Source organism: Ranitomeya imitator, chromosome 3 (assembly GCF_032444005.1).
Source record: "Ranitomeya imitator isolate aRanImi1 chromosome 3, aRanImi1.pri, whole genome shotgun sequence".
NCBI lineage: Eukaryota > Metazoa > Chordata > Amphibia > Anura > Dendrobatidae > Ranitomeya > Ranitomeya imitator.
The window spans coordinates 435,637,496-435,654,044 of NC_091284.1; the positions used below are offsets into that span (position 1 = coordinate 435,637,496).

At 43.1% G+C, this 16,549-nt stretch overlaps 1 protein-coding gene across 11 annotated transcripts in view; it reads left to right on the forward strand.

Annotated features, from left to right (window-relative positions):
* The window catches only part of REPS2 (RALBP1 associated Eps domain containing 2), a 441,759-nt gene that overhangs the window by 192,629 nt on the left and 232,581 nt on the right, over positions 1–16,549 (forward strand). For 8 of the 11 annotated variants that reach the window (XR_011319311.1, XM_069757315.1, XM_069757323.1 and 5 more), the window contains one exon: positions 7,426–7,567. Coding sequence is in view for 9 of the 11 variants with exons in the window: in XM_069757315.1 (XP_069613416.1) it covers positions 7,426–7,567 (142 nt within the window). In the remaining 2 variants the exon portion in view is untranslated. The remainder of the gene's footprint in view (positions 1–7,425; positions 7,568–16,549) is intronic. The other 3 variants (XR_011319312.1, XM_069757321.1, XM_069757317.1) reach the window with 1 other exon arrangement.

Sequence of the window (16,549 nt, forward strand, 5' to 3'; positions counted from 1 at the left end):
ACGATGATGGTCACCACAGCCACAACATAGTATAATGTACCCCATAAACTTCCATACAGTATAATGTCCATTGCAGCCACCCCACACAGTATGATGTCCACCACAATCTCCCTACACAGTAAGATGGTTCCCACAGCTATCCCACACAGTATGATAGATCCTTTATACACTATGAAGATCCCACATAGCCCAAATACTGTATGACGGACCACCATAGCCCCTTATATAGTATAATGGTCCACCTCATAGCCCTATATAGTATGATGATCCTTCCAACATACCCCTATATAGTAAAATGGTCCCCACAAAATCCCCATGTAGTATGATGGTCCATCCCACAGTTCATTATATATTATATGGGCAGCACGGTGGCGCAGTAGTTAGCACAGCAGCCTTGCAGCGCTGGAGTCTTGGGTTCAAGCCCCACCAAGGACAACATCTGCAAAGAGTTTGTATGTTCTTTCCGTGTTTGCGTGGGTTTCCTCCCGTTTCCTCCCACATTCCAAAGACATACTGATAGGGAATTTAGATTGTGAGCCCCATTATTTAGATAATGTGTGCAACCTGTAAAGCGCTGCGGAATATGTTAGCGCTATATAAAAATAAAGATTATTATTATTATTAAGATTATTATTATATTATGATGGTACCTCCAAATAGCCTCCCATATAGAACGATAGTTCACATCATGGCCCCCTAAATAGTATGATGGTCCACCTCACAGTCCCCCATATAGTATGATGGTCCCCCCAACAGCCCCCTATGTAGTATGATGCCCCCTCATCAGTACACTATATAGTATAGTAGTCCACCCCACAGCCCCTTATGTACTATAATGGTCCAAATCACAGCACCCTATATAGTGTGATGGTACCCCAGAGCCCCCCAAAAGAAAAAAATCCCTATACTCACCTAATCGAGATTCCTCATCCTCCACAGCATCTGTCTTCATGTGTGAGTTAGTAAGCAGTGGAATGCCGAGAGAGGAGTTAGAAAAAGAAAAGTAGCAGATACAAAAGGGGGATTATCAATGGGGATAGTAAAGTCCCCCATGATGGAAATTGGAAATGACAAACGAGAGACATCTCCTCCATCACCAGAATGAATATGGCGGCAACTAGTGGCAGAATCAGACATCGCAACAGTAGGTACTGGAGGAGATATGTCCACTGTTCTGTGGGATCTGATCACTAGATCGCATGTCAGGTCAGGTCGTAGTTCCTCATCCTGCAGGGCTGGGCGAGAAATAGAGCTGGAGTGACAGAGGCTTCAGATATACACATAGTTCTTCAGCCTCATTTACATATCAATCCAAACACTGGTTTCTTAGTAACGGAGGAATAAACTGGCCATGTACAGGTGTTGCTAGACTTGTATTTGAAAGAGCTACACGCAAATATAAATAGTTTGAGGGCAGAAATCCTGCTGGCAGATTCCTTTTAAATAGTGGAAAATATGTATTTATTCTTGGGACATAGATGGGATTAATCATCACAAGGTGTTGATGACAGCACTGTATCTCATAAATATCAGAAAGAATGTTTTTGTAAAAACAGTAGCATCTCCTTAGGCCTATAGCCTTCAGCATCAATGTTGCATATCAGGATCTAAGTAATTAGTTGATTTAATTTAAGACTTTAACAAATCTCTTCAAATTGGTCTCCTTAACCTATGGCCTTGCATTTCCACGACAAATAATACACATAAATATGCATGTCTGAAAAATATGCATGAATTTTAGATGCAGAAATGCTTTGGACCTCTGTTTAGAAATCTGCATAAATTCTGCATCAAATATGAGCCTTCTTGCTTAACCCCTTTCATTACCAGATGTATTTTCGTTTTTTTTTTGCTCCCCTTCTTCCCAGAGTCATAACTTTTTTTATTTTTCAGTTAATATGGCTATATGAGGGCTTGTTTTTTTGTGGGACAGGTTGTACTTTTGAACCACACCATTGGTTTTACCATGACATGTACTAGATAACGGGAAAAATATTCCAAGTGCGGTGAAATTTTTTAAAAAAGTTCAGTTCCACAATTGTTTTTTGTTTTGCTTTTCTTACTATGTTCACTAGATGCTAAAACTGACATGCCATTATGATTCTCCAGGTCATTACGAGTTCACAGACACCAAACATGTCTAGATTGTTTTTTATCTACCGGTAAGTGGTGAAAACAAATTCCAAAGTTTGAAGAAAAGAAATATTGTGCCATTTTCCGATACTCGTAGCATCTCCATCTTTCATGGTCTGGGGTTGGGTGAGGGCTTATTTTTTGCGTGCCGAGATGATGTTTTTAAAGATACCATTTTGGTGCAGATGCAATCTTTTGTTCGCCCGTTATTGCATTTTAATGCAGTGTTGCGGCCACTTAAAACACATAATGACTTTTTCTCGTTATGCTATTTAGTGATCAGGTTAATTCTTTTTTTATATTGATAGATTGGGCGATTCTGAACGCGGCAATGCCAAATATATGTATGCTTGATTTTTTTTAATTGTTTTGTTTCGAATTAGGCTTTTTTTTACTTTTGGCATGCTTCAATAGTCTCCATGGGACTAGAAGCTGCCATAACCCGATCGCCTCTGCTATATACAGGCGATTACCACATTGCCTGTATGTAGCAGAATTGCTGACTTGCTATGAGCGCCGACCACCTGGTGGCGCTCATAGCAATCTGGCAGTGACAACCATAAAGGTCTGCTGGAGACCTCTGGTTGTCATGCCAACCCATCGGCGACCAGCGGTCATGTGACACGGGTGCCAATGAGCAGGATTTGCCGGAAGCACGTGTTAAATGCCACTGTCAGAGTTTTACAGCGGCATTTAACGGGTTAACAGCCGTGGGTGGATCGCGACTCCTCCCACGTTTCCTATCAGCACATGTCAGCTGTTCAAAACAGCTGACATATGGCGGAAAAGATGTGGTCTCACCGTCGGAGCCCACATCAAAGGGAGGGTGTCTGACATCGGCGTATTATAATGCCTAATGTCGGAAAGGGGTTAAAGGCAACCTGTCATGTCACATCCAAAACTGCTATTTACCTGTATACATAGGGTTAATCTTCAGGTAAATAGCATTACAATTCTGCCCAGCTGCGTTATTGAAGCAGCAGCTACAGTGAGAAAATAAAAGTTATATCCTCCCTGCAGCCATTTGCTTCGGTGCGGGGAGTGGTTACGGTTACTGCTCACTATACTGTGAATGCTATAATTACAGTCTGTGCAGCCCATTTGACTGAAATCGAGTGGCTCCAGAGAGGATATAGCTTCATAGTCTCCCTGTAGCCACTGCCCCAATAAGGCAAACCGGTAGGATTTTAACGCTATTTATCTGCATATTAATGTTATACAGTTGTGCTCAAAAGTTTACATACCCCAACTGAAATTTTGCTTTTTTGGCCTTTTTTCAGAGAATATGAATGATAACACCAAAACTTTTTCTCCACTCATGGTTAGTGGTTGGGTGAAGCCATTTATTGTCAAACTACTGTGTTTTCTCTTTTAAAATCATGACAATCCAAAACATCCAAATAACCCTGATCAAAAGTTTGCCCCCTCTAACATGAATGACGATTTGAAGTCTTTTGTGGTAGTTGTGGATGAGGTTCGTTATTTTCTCTGCTGGTAAAGCTCACTCTTCTTCCCAAAAAGCCTCCAGTTCCTGTAAATTCCTGGGCTGTCTAGCATGAACTGCGCTTGAGCTCTCCCCAGAGTGGTCAATGATATTGAGGTCAGGAAACTGAGATGACCACTCCAGAACCTTCACTTTGTTCTGCTGTAGCCAATGTCAGGTTGACTTCACCTTGCGTTTTGGGTCGTTGTCCTGTTGGAATGACCAAGTACGTCCCATGTGCAGCTTCCGTGCTGATTAAATTTGCCTCCAGTATTTGCTGATAATGTGTTGCATTCATCTTACCTTCAACTTTGACAAGTTTCCTGTGCCTTTGTAGCTCACACATCCCCAAAACATCAGCGATCCACCTCCGTGCTTTACAGTAGGAATGGTGTTCCTTTCATCATAGGCCTTGATGACCTCTCTCCAAATGTAATAATGTAATGTTTATGGTTGTGGCCAAAAAGTTCAATTGGTCTCCCAAATTACCTTGTTCCAGAAGTTTTGAGGCTTGTCTCTATGGTGTTTTGCGTATTGTAGGTGAGATACTTTGCGGCATTTGCGCAGTAATGGCTCTCTTCTTCTTCCATTTGTTAATCACAGTTTGAATGCTGCTGACTAGCATTATCAATTCCTTGGATATCTTTTTGTATCCCTTTCCTGTTTTACACAGTTCAACTACCTTCTCCTGTAGATACATTGACAGTTCTTTTGCTTTCCCCATGACTCACTATCCAGAAACGTCAGTGGCTGGATGAAAGATGCAAGAATCTATCTGGATCCCAGAAACTCACTCAGCTTTTATGCACTCACATAGATTACAAGCAAACTGGTTACAGGTGATTATGTTACCTTTAGTAGCCATTCAAACCCATTTGTCTCAACTTCTGTGCATGCTATCAGGCCAAAATCACCAGGGTATGTGAACTTTTGATCAGGCTCATTTGGATGTTTTCTGTTGTCATTATAATTTAAAAAGAGAAAACAGAGTAGTTTGACAATAAATGGCTTCACCCAACCACTATCCATTAGTGAAGAAAAAGTTTTGGTGTTATCATTCATATTCTCTGAAAAAAGGCCAAGAAAGCCAAAATTCTGCCGGGTATGTAAACTTTTGAGCACAACATTATCTGATGAATAGCTTTTTGAACATGACAGGTTCCTTTTAGTATGTATAGCCCTGCAAAAAAGCTTGATTGCTATGTATTCTATGTTTGCATTCAGCATGTTCTGTAACCAATGCTTGATTGGCTGTAGCAAATTCTGTAATTAAAGACTTATAATAATAGTCTTTATTTATATAACGCCAACATATTCCGCAGCACTTTACAGTTTAACAGTTTCAAACACAACAGTCATAAGTAACAACGTGAACAATACAATAATTAAAGCAAAATAAGATGACCCTGCTCGTGATAGCTTACAAATCTACAATGAGGTGGGGGAGATACAAGGTAGAGGTGTGTATTTACAATGATAGTCCCGCCATCTTCAGGGGATGGGGGATAGATGGAAGTAGTGAATGGGATACACACACACACTTAAACATAAAATGACTTTGATTAGGGAACGTGATAGGCCACTCCGAACAAATGTGTTTTGAGGGAGCGCCTAAAACTATGCAAATTGTGGATGGTCCTAATATCTTGGGGTAGAGCATGCCAGAGGATTGGCACAGCACAGGAGAAGTCTTGTAGTCGGGAGTGAGAGGTATGGAATAGTGCAGAGGTTAGTCAAAAGTCGTTTGCAGAGCGCAGCGGTAGGTTAGGCCGATAGACAGAAATGAGGGAGGAGATGTAAGGAGGTGCCGCACTGTGGAGAGCTTTGTGGGTGAGAACAAGTACTTTGAATTGGATTCTATAATGATTGGGCAGCCAGTGTAACAACTGGTGAAGAGCGGACACGTCTGAATACCGATTAGCTAGATAGACAACCCTGGCTGCTGCATTAAGGATGGACTGGAGAGAAGAAGGTCAAGTAACGGGGAGGCCAATTAATAGAGCACTGCATTGGAGCGGTCAGAAAGGTAGGAAGAGAACCAGCAGAGGGCAGTGTCCTTAATGCCTAATGACAGGAGCCTAGAGAGCAGGAGACGGTGGTCAACAGTGTCGAAAGCTGCAGGTCAAGAAGAATGAGCAGAGAATAGTCACTGTTATATTTTGCTGTCAGAAGGTCATTGGTCACTTTGATGAGTGCAGTTTCTGTCGAATGTAGGGGGTGGAAACCGGACAGTGAAGGGTCTAGGTGGGAGTGAGTGGAGAGGTAACAGGTAAAGCAGGAGTAGACCATGCGCTCCAAGAGTTTAGAGATGAAGGGGAGATTGGAGACTGGTCTGTAGTTATTTGTGCAGGATGAGTCGAGAGCGGGTTTCTTTAATAATGGAGTAATGATAGATTGTTTGAAGGAAGATGGGAAAATGCCTGAGGAGAGGGAGAGATTAAAGATTGTAGTTAGGTGAGTTGTGATGACTGGGGAGAGAGATGAAAGGGAATGGGGTCGGTAGTGCATGTATTTGGATGAGAAGAATAGAGGGGCCTAGAGACTTCTGTGATGGGATCAAATGTGAAGAGTGAGCCAGTGGAAATTCAGGGAGAGATGGGAGTCATAGCACTTGGTGGCTGGGAGCGGATTTCCTGATGGATGTTATCTATTTTCTCTATAAAGTGGGAGGCCAGGTCATCAGCACAAATGTCTGTGATAGGGGCTTGGGCTTTTGGCCTGAGGAGGGAGAGAAAGGTGTCAAAAAGTTTCTTGGTGTTGTTGATTACTGAGGAGATCAGGTTGATGTAGTAGGTCAGTTTGGCGAGGTGAAGGGCCGAGTTATAGGTTTTTAATATAAATTTGAAGTGGATTACGTCTTCTGGTGTGTGAGTTTTCCTCCATAAGCGTTCAGCACTCCTAGAGCATTGCTGGAGAAATCGAGTTAGCGATGTGAGCCAGGGCTGTTTTACTCTGTCTTTGGAGGTTCTGAGGGTGAGGGGAGCTACTTGATCCAGGGTGCTGCTGCTGAGAGTGTCATTGTAGTGATGTACAGCCAGATCAGGACAGGAAAAAGAGGAGATTGGGGACAGTGATGAGTGTAGGGAGTCTGAAAGTGTATGAGAGTTAATGGCTTGTAGAATTCTGAATGTATGGTAGGTATGAGTGTGCTAGGGTGGGCGCGGATTTGTGAGCGTGAAGGAGAGAATGTTGTGGTCAGAGAGGGGAACGCGGTGAGTTTTTTAGGTAGAAGATTGAACAGAGCCGGACAAAGTCAAGGTCAAGGGTGTTACCGCCCTTGTGTGTCTCAGAGATTGAGAGCTGTGAGAGGCCGAGAGAAGTGGATAGTGATAGAAGCTGGGATGCAGATGTGGAAGTGGGGCTGTTAATGGGGATGTTGAAGTCTCCCAGGATAAAGGTTGAGAGTTATGATGATATAAAGTGCGCAACTAGGCTGAGAAATGGTCCAGGAAGTGGGTGGGTGAGCCTGGGGGCCGGTATATGACCACTACACTGAGGGAGAGGAGATGAAAGAGCCTGATGGTGTGGACCTCAAAAGAATGGAATGAGAGTGATGGAACTGGGGGGATGACCTGGAAAGTGCATCGTGGGGACAGGAGTATGCCAACTCCACCACCAGGTCTGTTTGTGGGTCTCGGGGAATGGGAGAATTGTAAGGGCTTTGTAAGGGCTAATGTAGCTAAATCTTAGGTATATGATTTATATAATTTTACATTTGTGATTTAGCTGATTTTTGTGGTTCCCTGGTGATTTTATTTGTACAGGTTTCCTGCTGCAATATCTCTAAAAAAAAATATTTCTGTTCACAGCAGTCGCTTTCACTTGAAAGAGAATCACAGGACTGTTCAGAGAGTTACTCCGAGGACCCCTGGAGGATAACACAAGAACAGCGAGACTACTACACTAACCAGTTCAAATCTCTTCAATCTGATTTGAATTCTTTCATTTCCGGTAAGTCAGATAGATATTTTGCAAAATTTATTTTGCTGACTGCTGACAACATGGGTTGAATGTTTAGATATTCAGCATCTATTAAGTTTAGAATGTTCCTTTAGTTAGTCGATGAGAAACACTCTTATCCATTTCCTCCACCGTTAGCAACCAAATACTTTTTAAAGGTCTTAAAGTGTTAATATAATGTAGATGGCTGACCAGAAACTGTTTTCTTTTTGGGTTTAGATTTAGTCTGCTTGGAAGGTAATATAAATAATGATTTTAAATACCGTTTATATTGGGCTATTTCAATCCGATTCCACTTGGAACCCGCCTGGAAAAATGCTAAAAAAACGCCAAAAATAATGCCTAAATGTTGCTACTTTTGGCATCTTCACACCAGTTTCTGCAAGCTCTGCCCTAATGGATGGAGCTGGGGAGGGATGGGGTGTGACTACACAGCCTGTCTAATTTGTGACGATCTGTAGCGTTCCCTATGCCAGAAATCTCACTCCAGTAGCTGACTTGATTCGTCGCTCCACAGAACATTTTGACACTGCTCAGAAGTCCAGTGACAAATTAGTTTTACACCACTCCATCCGACACTTAGTATTGTGTTTGGTGATGTAAGGCTTGCATCCAGCTGCTCGTCCATGGAAATCCATGTCATGACAACCGGCTCACAGTTTTTCTACTAATATTAGTGACAGGGGCTGTTTTGAGCTCATCAGAGTATTGGAGAACTTTAGGAACTGTGCTCCTCAGCACTTGCTGACGTGGTCTTCTTCTTCTAAGTTGCTGTGGTTCCTAAATGCTTCCACTTTTTAATAGCACCACTCACAGTTGAGTGTGAAATATTAAGATGGGAAGAAATGTCATGAACTGACTTGCTGTAAGGGTAAATTGTAAGGGTGTATAAAAATCGTTGATTTTTTTTTTCTCACATGTCATCCAAGTGTAGGCTGCATGCAATCCTTTTCTTTTACAGCAGCAGCTATTAATCATTTACAAGACCAATTACAGAATTGCAATGAACCCTGTAAAAATCAGATGCTATCCTGTGTGTCTCTGTGGCATCTAATTTTTTCCATATACCCGTAGACTTGAATAGGTGAGTCTCAATCTATTCACGGAAGAAAGAAGTGCAGGCTGCAATTTGTTAACACACAGATTCGGTCAGTGAAAAAAATCGCTCCTCTGCACTTCCCCATTGTATAACATAATTCCTAGTGCTGTTCGTTTTTTTTTTTTAAATATAGTCGTGTGAACGTGCCCTATTGGTAGCATTCTTTTACCTTTGCCTGGATAGTGTATCTCACTAATGAAATCAATATATTTTATGATGTATACAATTTCTTTATGTCCAGGGTCACATACACCATGTTCCAAATTATTATGCAAATGATATTTCTCTTGGATTTTCCTAAATGGTCGGTGCTAATGACAGTCAGTCTAATAGAAGTCATCACCCGTTAGAGTATACATCAAATTTTATTGAAGAAACCTCCCAGTGATAACAGTATAATCTCCAAAATGAATAAAAACTCAAAATGCACTGTTCCAAATTATTAGGCACAGTAGAATTTCTATACATTTGATATGTTTTAAAGAACTGAAAATGCTCATTTGTGGAATTTGCAGCATTAGGAGGTCACATTCATTGAACAAAAAAAGCTATTTAACTCCAAAACATCCCAACAGGCCAAGTTACATGTTAACATAGGACCCCTTCTTTGATATCACCTTCACAATTTTTGCATCCATTGAACTTGTGAGATTTTGGAGAGTTTCTGCTTGTATTTCTTTGCATGAAGTCAGAGTAGCCTCTCAGAGCAGCTGCTTTGATGTGAACTGCCTCGCACCCTCATAGAACATTTGCTTGATGAAACTCCAAAGGTTATGGGAAGATGGTGGCCTGTTATGAACAGGTAATTCAGAACCACAATGGACCTTGAATTTCAGAGCACACAAAGTGACCTGACAATTACCAAAAACATAGGACGAGCTCTGAGACGTGGGAACTCTGCTGACCGCAATCCCTAATCCTATCCAACCACACTAGAGGTAGCCGTGGAGCGCTCCTGACCAGTCCTATGCGCCTCGAGCACAGCCTGAGAAACTAGCTAGCCCTAAGAAAGAAAAATAAGCCTAGCTTGCCTCAGAGAAATACCCCAAAGGAAAAGGCAGCCCCCCACATATAATGACTGTGAGTTGAGATGAAAATACAAACGCAGAGATGATATAGATTTAGCAAAGTGAGGCCCAACTTACTGAACAGACCGAAGATAGGAAGGATTGCTTTGCGGTCAACACAAAACCCTGCAAACAACCACGCAGAGGGGGCAAAAAGACCCTCCGCACCGACTAACGGTACGGAGGTGCTCCCTCTGCGTCCCAGAGCTTCCAGCAAGCAAGAAAACCAATATAGCAAGCTGGACAGAAAAAATAGCAAACAAAAATAACACAAGCAAAACTTAGCTTATGCAGGAGAGACAGGCCACAGGAACGATCCAGGAGAAAGCAAGACCAATACTAGAACATTGACTGGAGGCCAGGATCAAAGCACTAGGTGGAGTTAAATAGAGCAGCACCTAAGGACTTAACCTCATCACCTGAGGAAGGAAACTCAGAAGCCGCAGTACCACTCTCATCCACCAAAGGAAGCTCATAGACAAAACCAGCCGAAGTACCACTCACGACCACAGGAGGGAGCTTGGCCACAGAATTCACAACAGTACCCCCCCTTGAGGAGGGGTCACCGAACCCTCACCAGAGCCCCCAGGCCGACCAGGATGAGCCACATGAAAGGCACGAACCAGATCGGCAGCATGGACATCAGAGGCAAAGACCCAGGAATTATCTTCCTGACCATAACCTTTCCACTTAACCAGATACTGGAGTTTCCGTCTCGAAACACGAGAACCCAAAATCTTCTCCACTATATACTCCAACTCCCCTTCAACCAAAACCGGAGCAGGAGGATCAATAGATGGAACCACAGGTGCCACGTATCTCCGCAACAATGACCTATGGAATACGTTATGGATGGAAAAAGAAGCTGGAAGAGTCAAACGAAAAGACACAGGATTAAGAACCTCAGAAATCCTATATGGACCAATGAAACGAGGCTTAAACTTAGGAGAGGAAACCTTCATAGGAATATAACGAGATGACAACCAAACCAAATCCCCAACACGAAGTCGGGGACCCACACAGCGCCTGCGGTTAGCGAAACGTTGAGCCTTCTCCTGGGACAAAGTCAAATTGTCCACTACATGAGTCCAAATCTGCTGCAACCTATCCATCACAGTATCCACACCAGGACAGTCCGAAGACTCAACCTGCCCTGAAGAGAAACGAGGGTGGAACCCAGAATTGCAGAAAAACGGCGAAACCAAAGTAGCCGAGCTGGCCCGATTATTAAGGGCGAACTCAGCCAAAGGCAAAAAGGACACCTAATCATCCTGATCAGCAGAAACAAAACATCTCAGATATGTTTCCAAGGTCTGATTGGTTCGTTCAGTCTGGCCATTTGTCTGAGGATGGAAAGCCGAGGAAAAAGACAAATCAATGCCCATCCTAGCACAAAAGGCTCGCCAAAACCTCGAAACAAACTGGGAATCTCTGTCAGAAATGATGTTCTCTGGAATGCCATGTAAACGAACCACATGATGGAAAAACAATGGCACCAAATCAGAGGAGGAAGGCAATTTAGACAAGGGCACCAAATGGACCATCTTAGAGAAGCGATCACAAACCACCCAAATGACCGACATTCTTTGAGAGATGGGGAGATCCGAAATAAAATCCATAGAGATATGTGTCCAAGGCCTCTTCGGGACCGGCAAGGGCAAAAGCAACCCACTGGCACGAGAACAGCAGGGCTTAGCCCGAGCACAAATCCCACAGGACTGCACGAAAGAACGCACATCCCGCGACAGAGACGGCCACCAAAAGGATCTAGCCACCAAATCTCTGGTACCAAAGATTCCAGGATGACCAGCCAACACCGAACAATGAACCTCAGAGATAACTTTATTCCTCCACCTATCAGGGACAAACAGTTTCTCCGCTGGGCAACGGTCAGGTCTATTAGCCTGAAATTTTTGCAGCACCCGCCGCAAATCAGGGGAGATGGCAGACAAAATTACCCCCTCTTTGAGAACACCCACCGGCTCAGGCAAACCCGGAGAATCGGGCACAAAACTCCTAGACAGGGCATCCGCCTTCACATTTTTAGAGCCCGGAAGGTACGAAACCACAAAGTCAAAACGGGAGAAAAACAGCGACCAACGAGCCTGTCTAGGATTCAACCGTTTGGCAGACTCAAGATAAGTCAAGTTCTTGTGATCAGTCAAGACCACCACGCGATGCTTAGCTCCTTCAAGCCAATGACGCCACTCCTCGAATGCCCACTTCATGGCTAGCAACTCTCGATTGCCAACATCATAATTTCGCTCAGCAGGCGAAAATTTCCTGGAAAAGAAGGCGCATGGTTTCATCACCGAGCAATCAGAACTTCTCTGCGACAAAACAGCCCCTGCTCCAATTTCAGAAGCATCAACCTCGACCTGGAACGGAAGCGAAACATCTGGTTGGCACAACACAGGGGCAGAAGAAAAACGACGCTTCAACTCCTGAAAAGCTTCCACAGCAGCAGAAGACCAATTGACCACATCAGCACCCTTCTTGGTTAAATCAGTCAACGGTTTAGCAATACTAGAAAAATTATTGATGAAGCGACGATAAAAATTAGCAAAGCCCAGGAACTTCTGCAGACTCTCCAGAGATGTTTCCTGAGTCCAATCATAAATGGCCTGAACTTTAACAGGGTCCATCTCGATAGTAGAAGGAGAAAAAATGAACCCCAAAAATGAAACCTTCTGAACACCAAAGAGACACTTTGACCCCTTCACAAACAAAGAATTAGCACGCAGGACCTGGAACACCATTCTGACCTGCTTCACATGAGACTCCCAATCATCCGAGAAGACCAAAATATCATCCAAGTATACAATCAGGAATGTATCCAGGTACTCTCGGAAGATGTCATGCATAAAGGACTGAAACACTGATGGAGCATTAGAAAGCCCGAATGGCATAACCAGGTACTCAAAATGGCCTTCGGGCGTATTAAATGCTGTTTTCCATTCATCGCCCCGTTTAATGCGCACAAGATTATATGCACCACGAAGATCTATCTTGGTGAACCAACTAGCCCCCTTAATCCGAGCAAACAAATCAGACAGCAGCGGCAAGGGGTACTGAAATTTGACCGTAATTTTATTTAGAAGGCGGTAATCAATACAAGGTCTCAGCGAACCATCCTTCTTGGCCACAAAAAAGAACCCCGCTCCCAATTGCGACGATGACGGGCGAATATGACCCTTCTCCAAAGACTCCTTCACGTAACTCCGCATAGCGGCGTGCTCAGGTACAGATAAATTAAACAGTCGACCCTTAGGAAACTTACTACCAGGAATCAAATCGATAGCACAATCACAATCCCTATGCGGAGGTAGGGCATTGGACTTGGGCTCATCGAATCCTAAATAGGCAGTGTAAGCGGTTTATACCTTGTGGGAATAAAAGGACTAGAAATAGGAAAAACCCAATGTGGCTAAACAAAGAAGTAAGACAGGCAATTAACAGTAAAAAGAAAGCATTTGCACTACTAAAGCAGGATGGCACCATTGAAGCTCTAAAAAACTATAGGGAGAAAAATACTTTATCTAAAAAACTAATTAAAGCTGCCAAAAAGGAAACAGAGAAGCACATTGCTAAGGAGAGTAAAACTAATCCCAAACTGTTCTTCAACTATATCAATAGTAAAAGAATAAAAACCGAAAATGTAGGCCCTTAAAAAATAGTGAGGAAAGAATGGTTGTAGATGACGAGGAAAAAGCTAACATATTAAACACCTTCTTCTCCACGGTATTCACGGTGGAAAATGAAATGCTAGGTGAAATCCCAAGAAACAATGAAAACCCTATATTAAGGGTCACCAATCTAACCCAAGAAGAGGTGCGAAACCGGCTAAATAAGATTAAAATAGATAAATCTCCGGGTCCGGATGGCATACACCCACGAGTACTAAGAGAACTAAGTAATGTAATAGATAAACCATTATTTCTTATTTTTAGGGACTCTATAGCGACAGGGTCTGTTCCGCAGGATTGGCGCATAGCAAATGTGGTGCCAATATTCAAAAAGGGCTCTAAAAGTGAACCTGGAAATTATAGGCCAGTAAGTCTAACCTCTATTGTTGGTAAAATATTTGAAGGGTTTCTGAGGGATGTTATTCTGGATTATCTCAATGAGAATAACTGTTTAACTCCATATCAGCATGGGTTTATGAGAAATCGCTCCTGTCAAACCAATCTAATCAGTTTTTATGAAGAGGTAAGCTATAGGCTGGACCACGGTGAGTCATTGGACGTGGTATATCTCGATTTTTCCAAAGCGTTTGATACCGTGCCGCACAAGAGGTTGGTACACAAAATGAGAATGCTTGGTCTGGGGGAAAATGTGTGTAAATGGGTTAGTAACTGGCTTAGTGATACAAAAGCAGAGGGTGGTTATAAATGGTATAGTCTCTAACTGGGTCGCTGTGACCAGTGGGGTACCGCAGGGGTCAGTATTGGGACCTGTTCTCTTCAACATATTCATTAATGATCTGGTAGAAGGTTTACACAGTAAAATATCGATTTTTGCAGATGATACAAAACTATGTAAAGCAGTTAATACAAGAGAAGATAGTATTCTGCTACAGATGGATCTGGATAAGTTGGAAACTTGGGCTGAAAGGTGGCAGATGAGGTTTAACAATGATAAATGTAAGGTTATACACATGGGAAGAAGGAATCAATATCACCATTACACACTAAACGGGAAACCACTGGGTAAATCTGACAGGGAGAAGGACTTGGGGATCCTAGTTAATGATAAACTTACCTGGAGCAGCCAGTGCCAGGCAGCAGCTGCCAAGGCAAACAGGATCATGGGGTGCATTAAAAGAGGTCTGGATACACATGATGAGAGCATTATACTGCCTCTGTACAAATCCCTAGTTAGACCGCACATGGAGTACTGTGTCCAGTTTTGGGCACCGGTGCTCAGGAAGGATATAATGGAACTAGAGAGAGTACAAAGGAGGGCAACAAAATTAATAAAGGGGATGGGAGAACTACAATACCCAGATAGATTAGCGAAATTAGGATTATTTAGTCTAGAAAAAAGACGACTGAGGGGCGATCTAATAACCATGTATAAGTATATAAGGGGACAATACAAATATCTCGCTGAGGATCTGTTTATACCAAGGAAGGTGACGGGCACAAGGGGGCATTCTTTGCGTCTGGAGGAGAGAAGGTTTTTCCACCAACATAGAAGAGGATTCTTTACTGTTAGGGCAGTGAGAATCTGGAATTGCTTGCCTGAGGAGGTGGTGATGGCGAACTCAGTCGAGGGGTTCAAGAGAGGCCTGGATGTCTTCCTGGAGCAGAACAATATTGAATCATACAATTAGGTTCTGTAGAAGGACGTAGATCTGGGGATTTATTATGATGGAATATAGGCTGAACTGGATGGACAAATGTCTTTTTTCGGCCTTACTAACTATGTTACTATGTTACTATGTTACATCCCGGTAATCAGACAAGAACTCTGGGACCTCAGAAGGGGTGGATGATGAGATAGACAGAAATGGAACATCACCATGTACCCCCTGACAACCCCAGCTGGACACAGACATTGATTTCCAATCTAATACTGGGTTATGGACTTGTAGCCATGGCAACCCCAACACGACCACATCATGCAGATTATGCCACACCAGAAAGCGAATATCCTCCTGGTGTGCAGGAGCCATGCACATGGTCAGCTGGGTCCAATACTGAGGCTTATTCTTGGCCAAAGGTGTAGCATCAATTCCTCTCAATGGAATAGGACACTGCAAGGGCTCCAAGACAAACCCACAGCGCCTAGCAAACTCCAAGTCCATCAAATTCAGGGCAGCGCCTGAATCCACAAATGCCATGACAGAATAGGAAGACAAAGAGCAGATCAAAGTAACGGACAAAAGAAATTTCGACTGTACCGTACCAATGGTGGCAGACCTAGGGAACCGCTTAGTGCGCTTAGGACAATCGGAGATAGCATGAGTGGAATCACCACAGTAGAAACACAGCCCATTCTGACGTCTGTGTTCTTGCCTTTCAGCTCTGGTCAAAGTCCTATCGCACTGCATAGGCTCAGGTTTATGCTCAGATAATACCGCCAAATGATGCACAGATTTACGCTCACGCAAGCGTCGACCGATCTGAATGGCCAAAGACATAGACTCATTCAGTCCAGCAGGCATAGGAAATCCCACCATGACATCCTTAAGGGCTTCAGAGAGACCCTTTCTGAAAATAGCTGCCAGCGCACATTCATTCCATTGAGTGAGCACGGACCACTTTCTAAACTTCTGACAATAAATCTCTATCTCATCCTGACCCTGACACAGAGCCAGCAAATTTTTCTCTGCCTGATCCACTGAATTAGGTTCATCGTACAGCAATCCGAGCGCCAGAAAAAACGCATCAATATTACATAATGCAGGATCTCCTGGCGCAAGGGAAAATGCCCAGTCTTGAGGGTCGCCACGTAATAAAGAAATAATGATCTTAACTTGTTGAACTGGGTCACCAGAGGAGCGGGGTTTCAAAGCCAGAAATAGTTTACAATTATTTTTAAAATTCAAAAACTTAGCTCTATCTCCAGAAAATAACTCAGGAATAGGAATTTTAGGTTCTAACATAGGATTCTGAACCACTAAATCTTGAATATTCTGTACATTTATAGCGAGATTATCCATCAAAGAGAACAGACCCTGAATGTCCATGTCCACACCTGTGTTCTGAACCACCCTGATGTAAAGGGGAAAAGAAAGACAGAACACAGTGCAAAGAAAAAAAAATGGTCTCAGAACTTCTCTTTTCCCTCTATTGAGAAGCA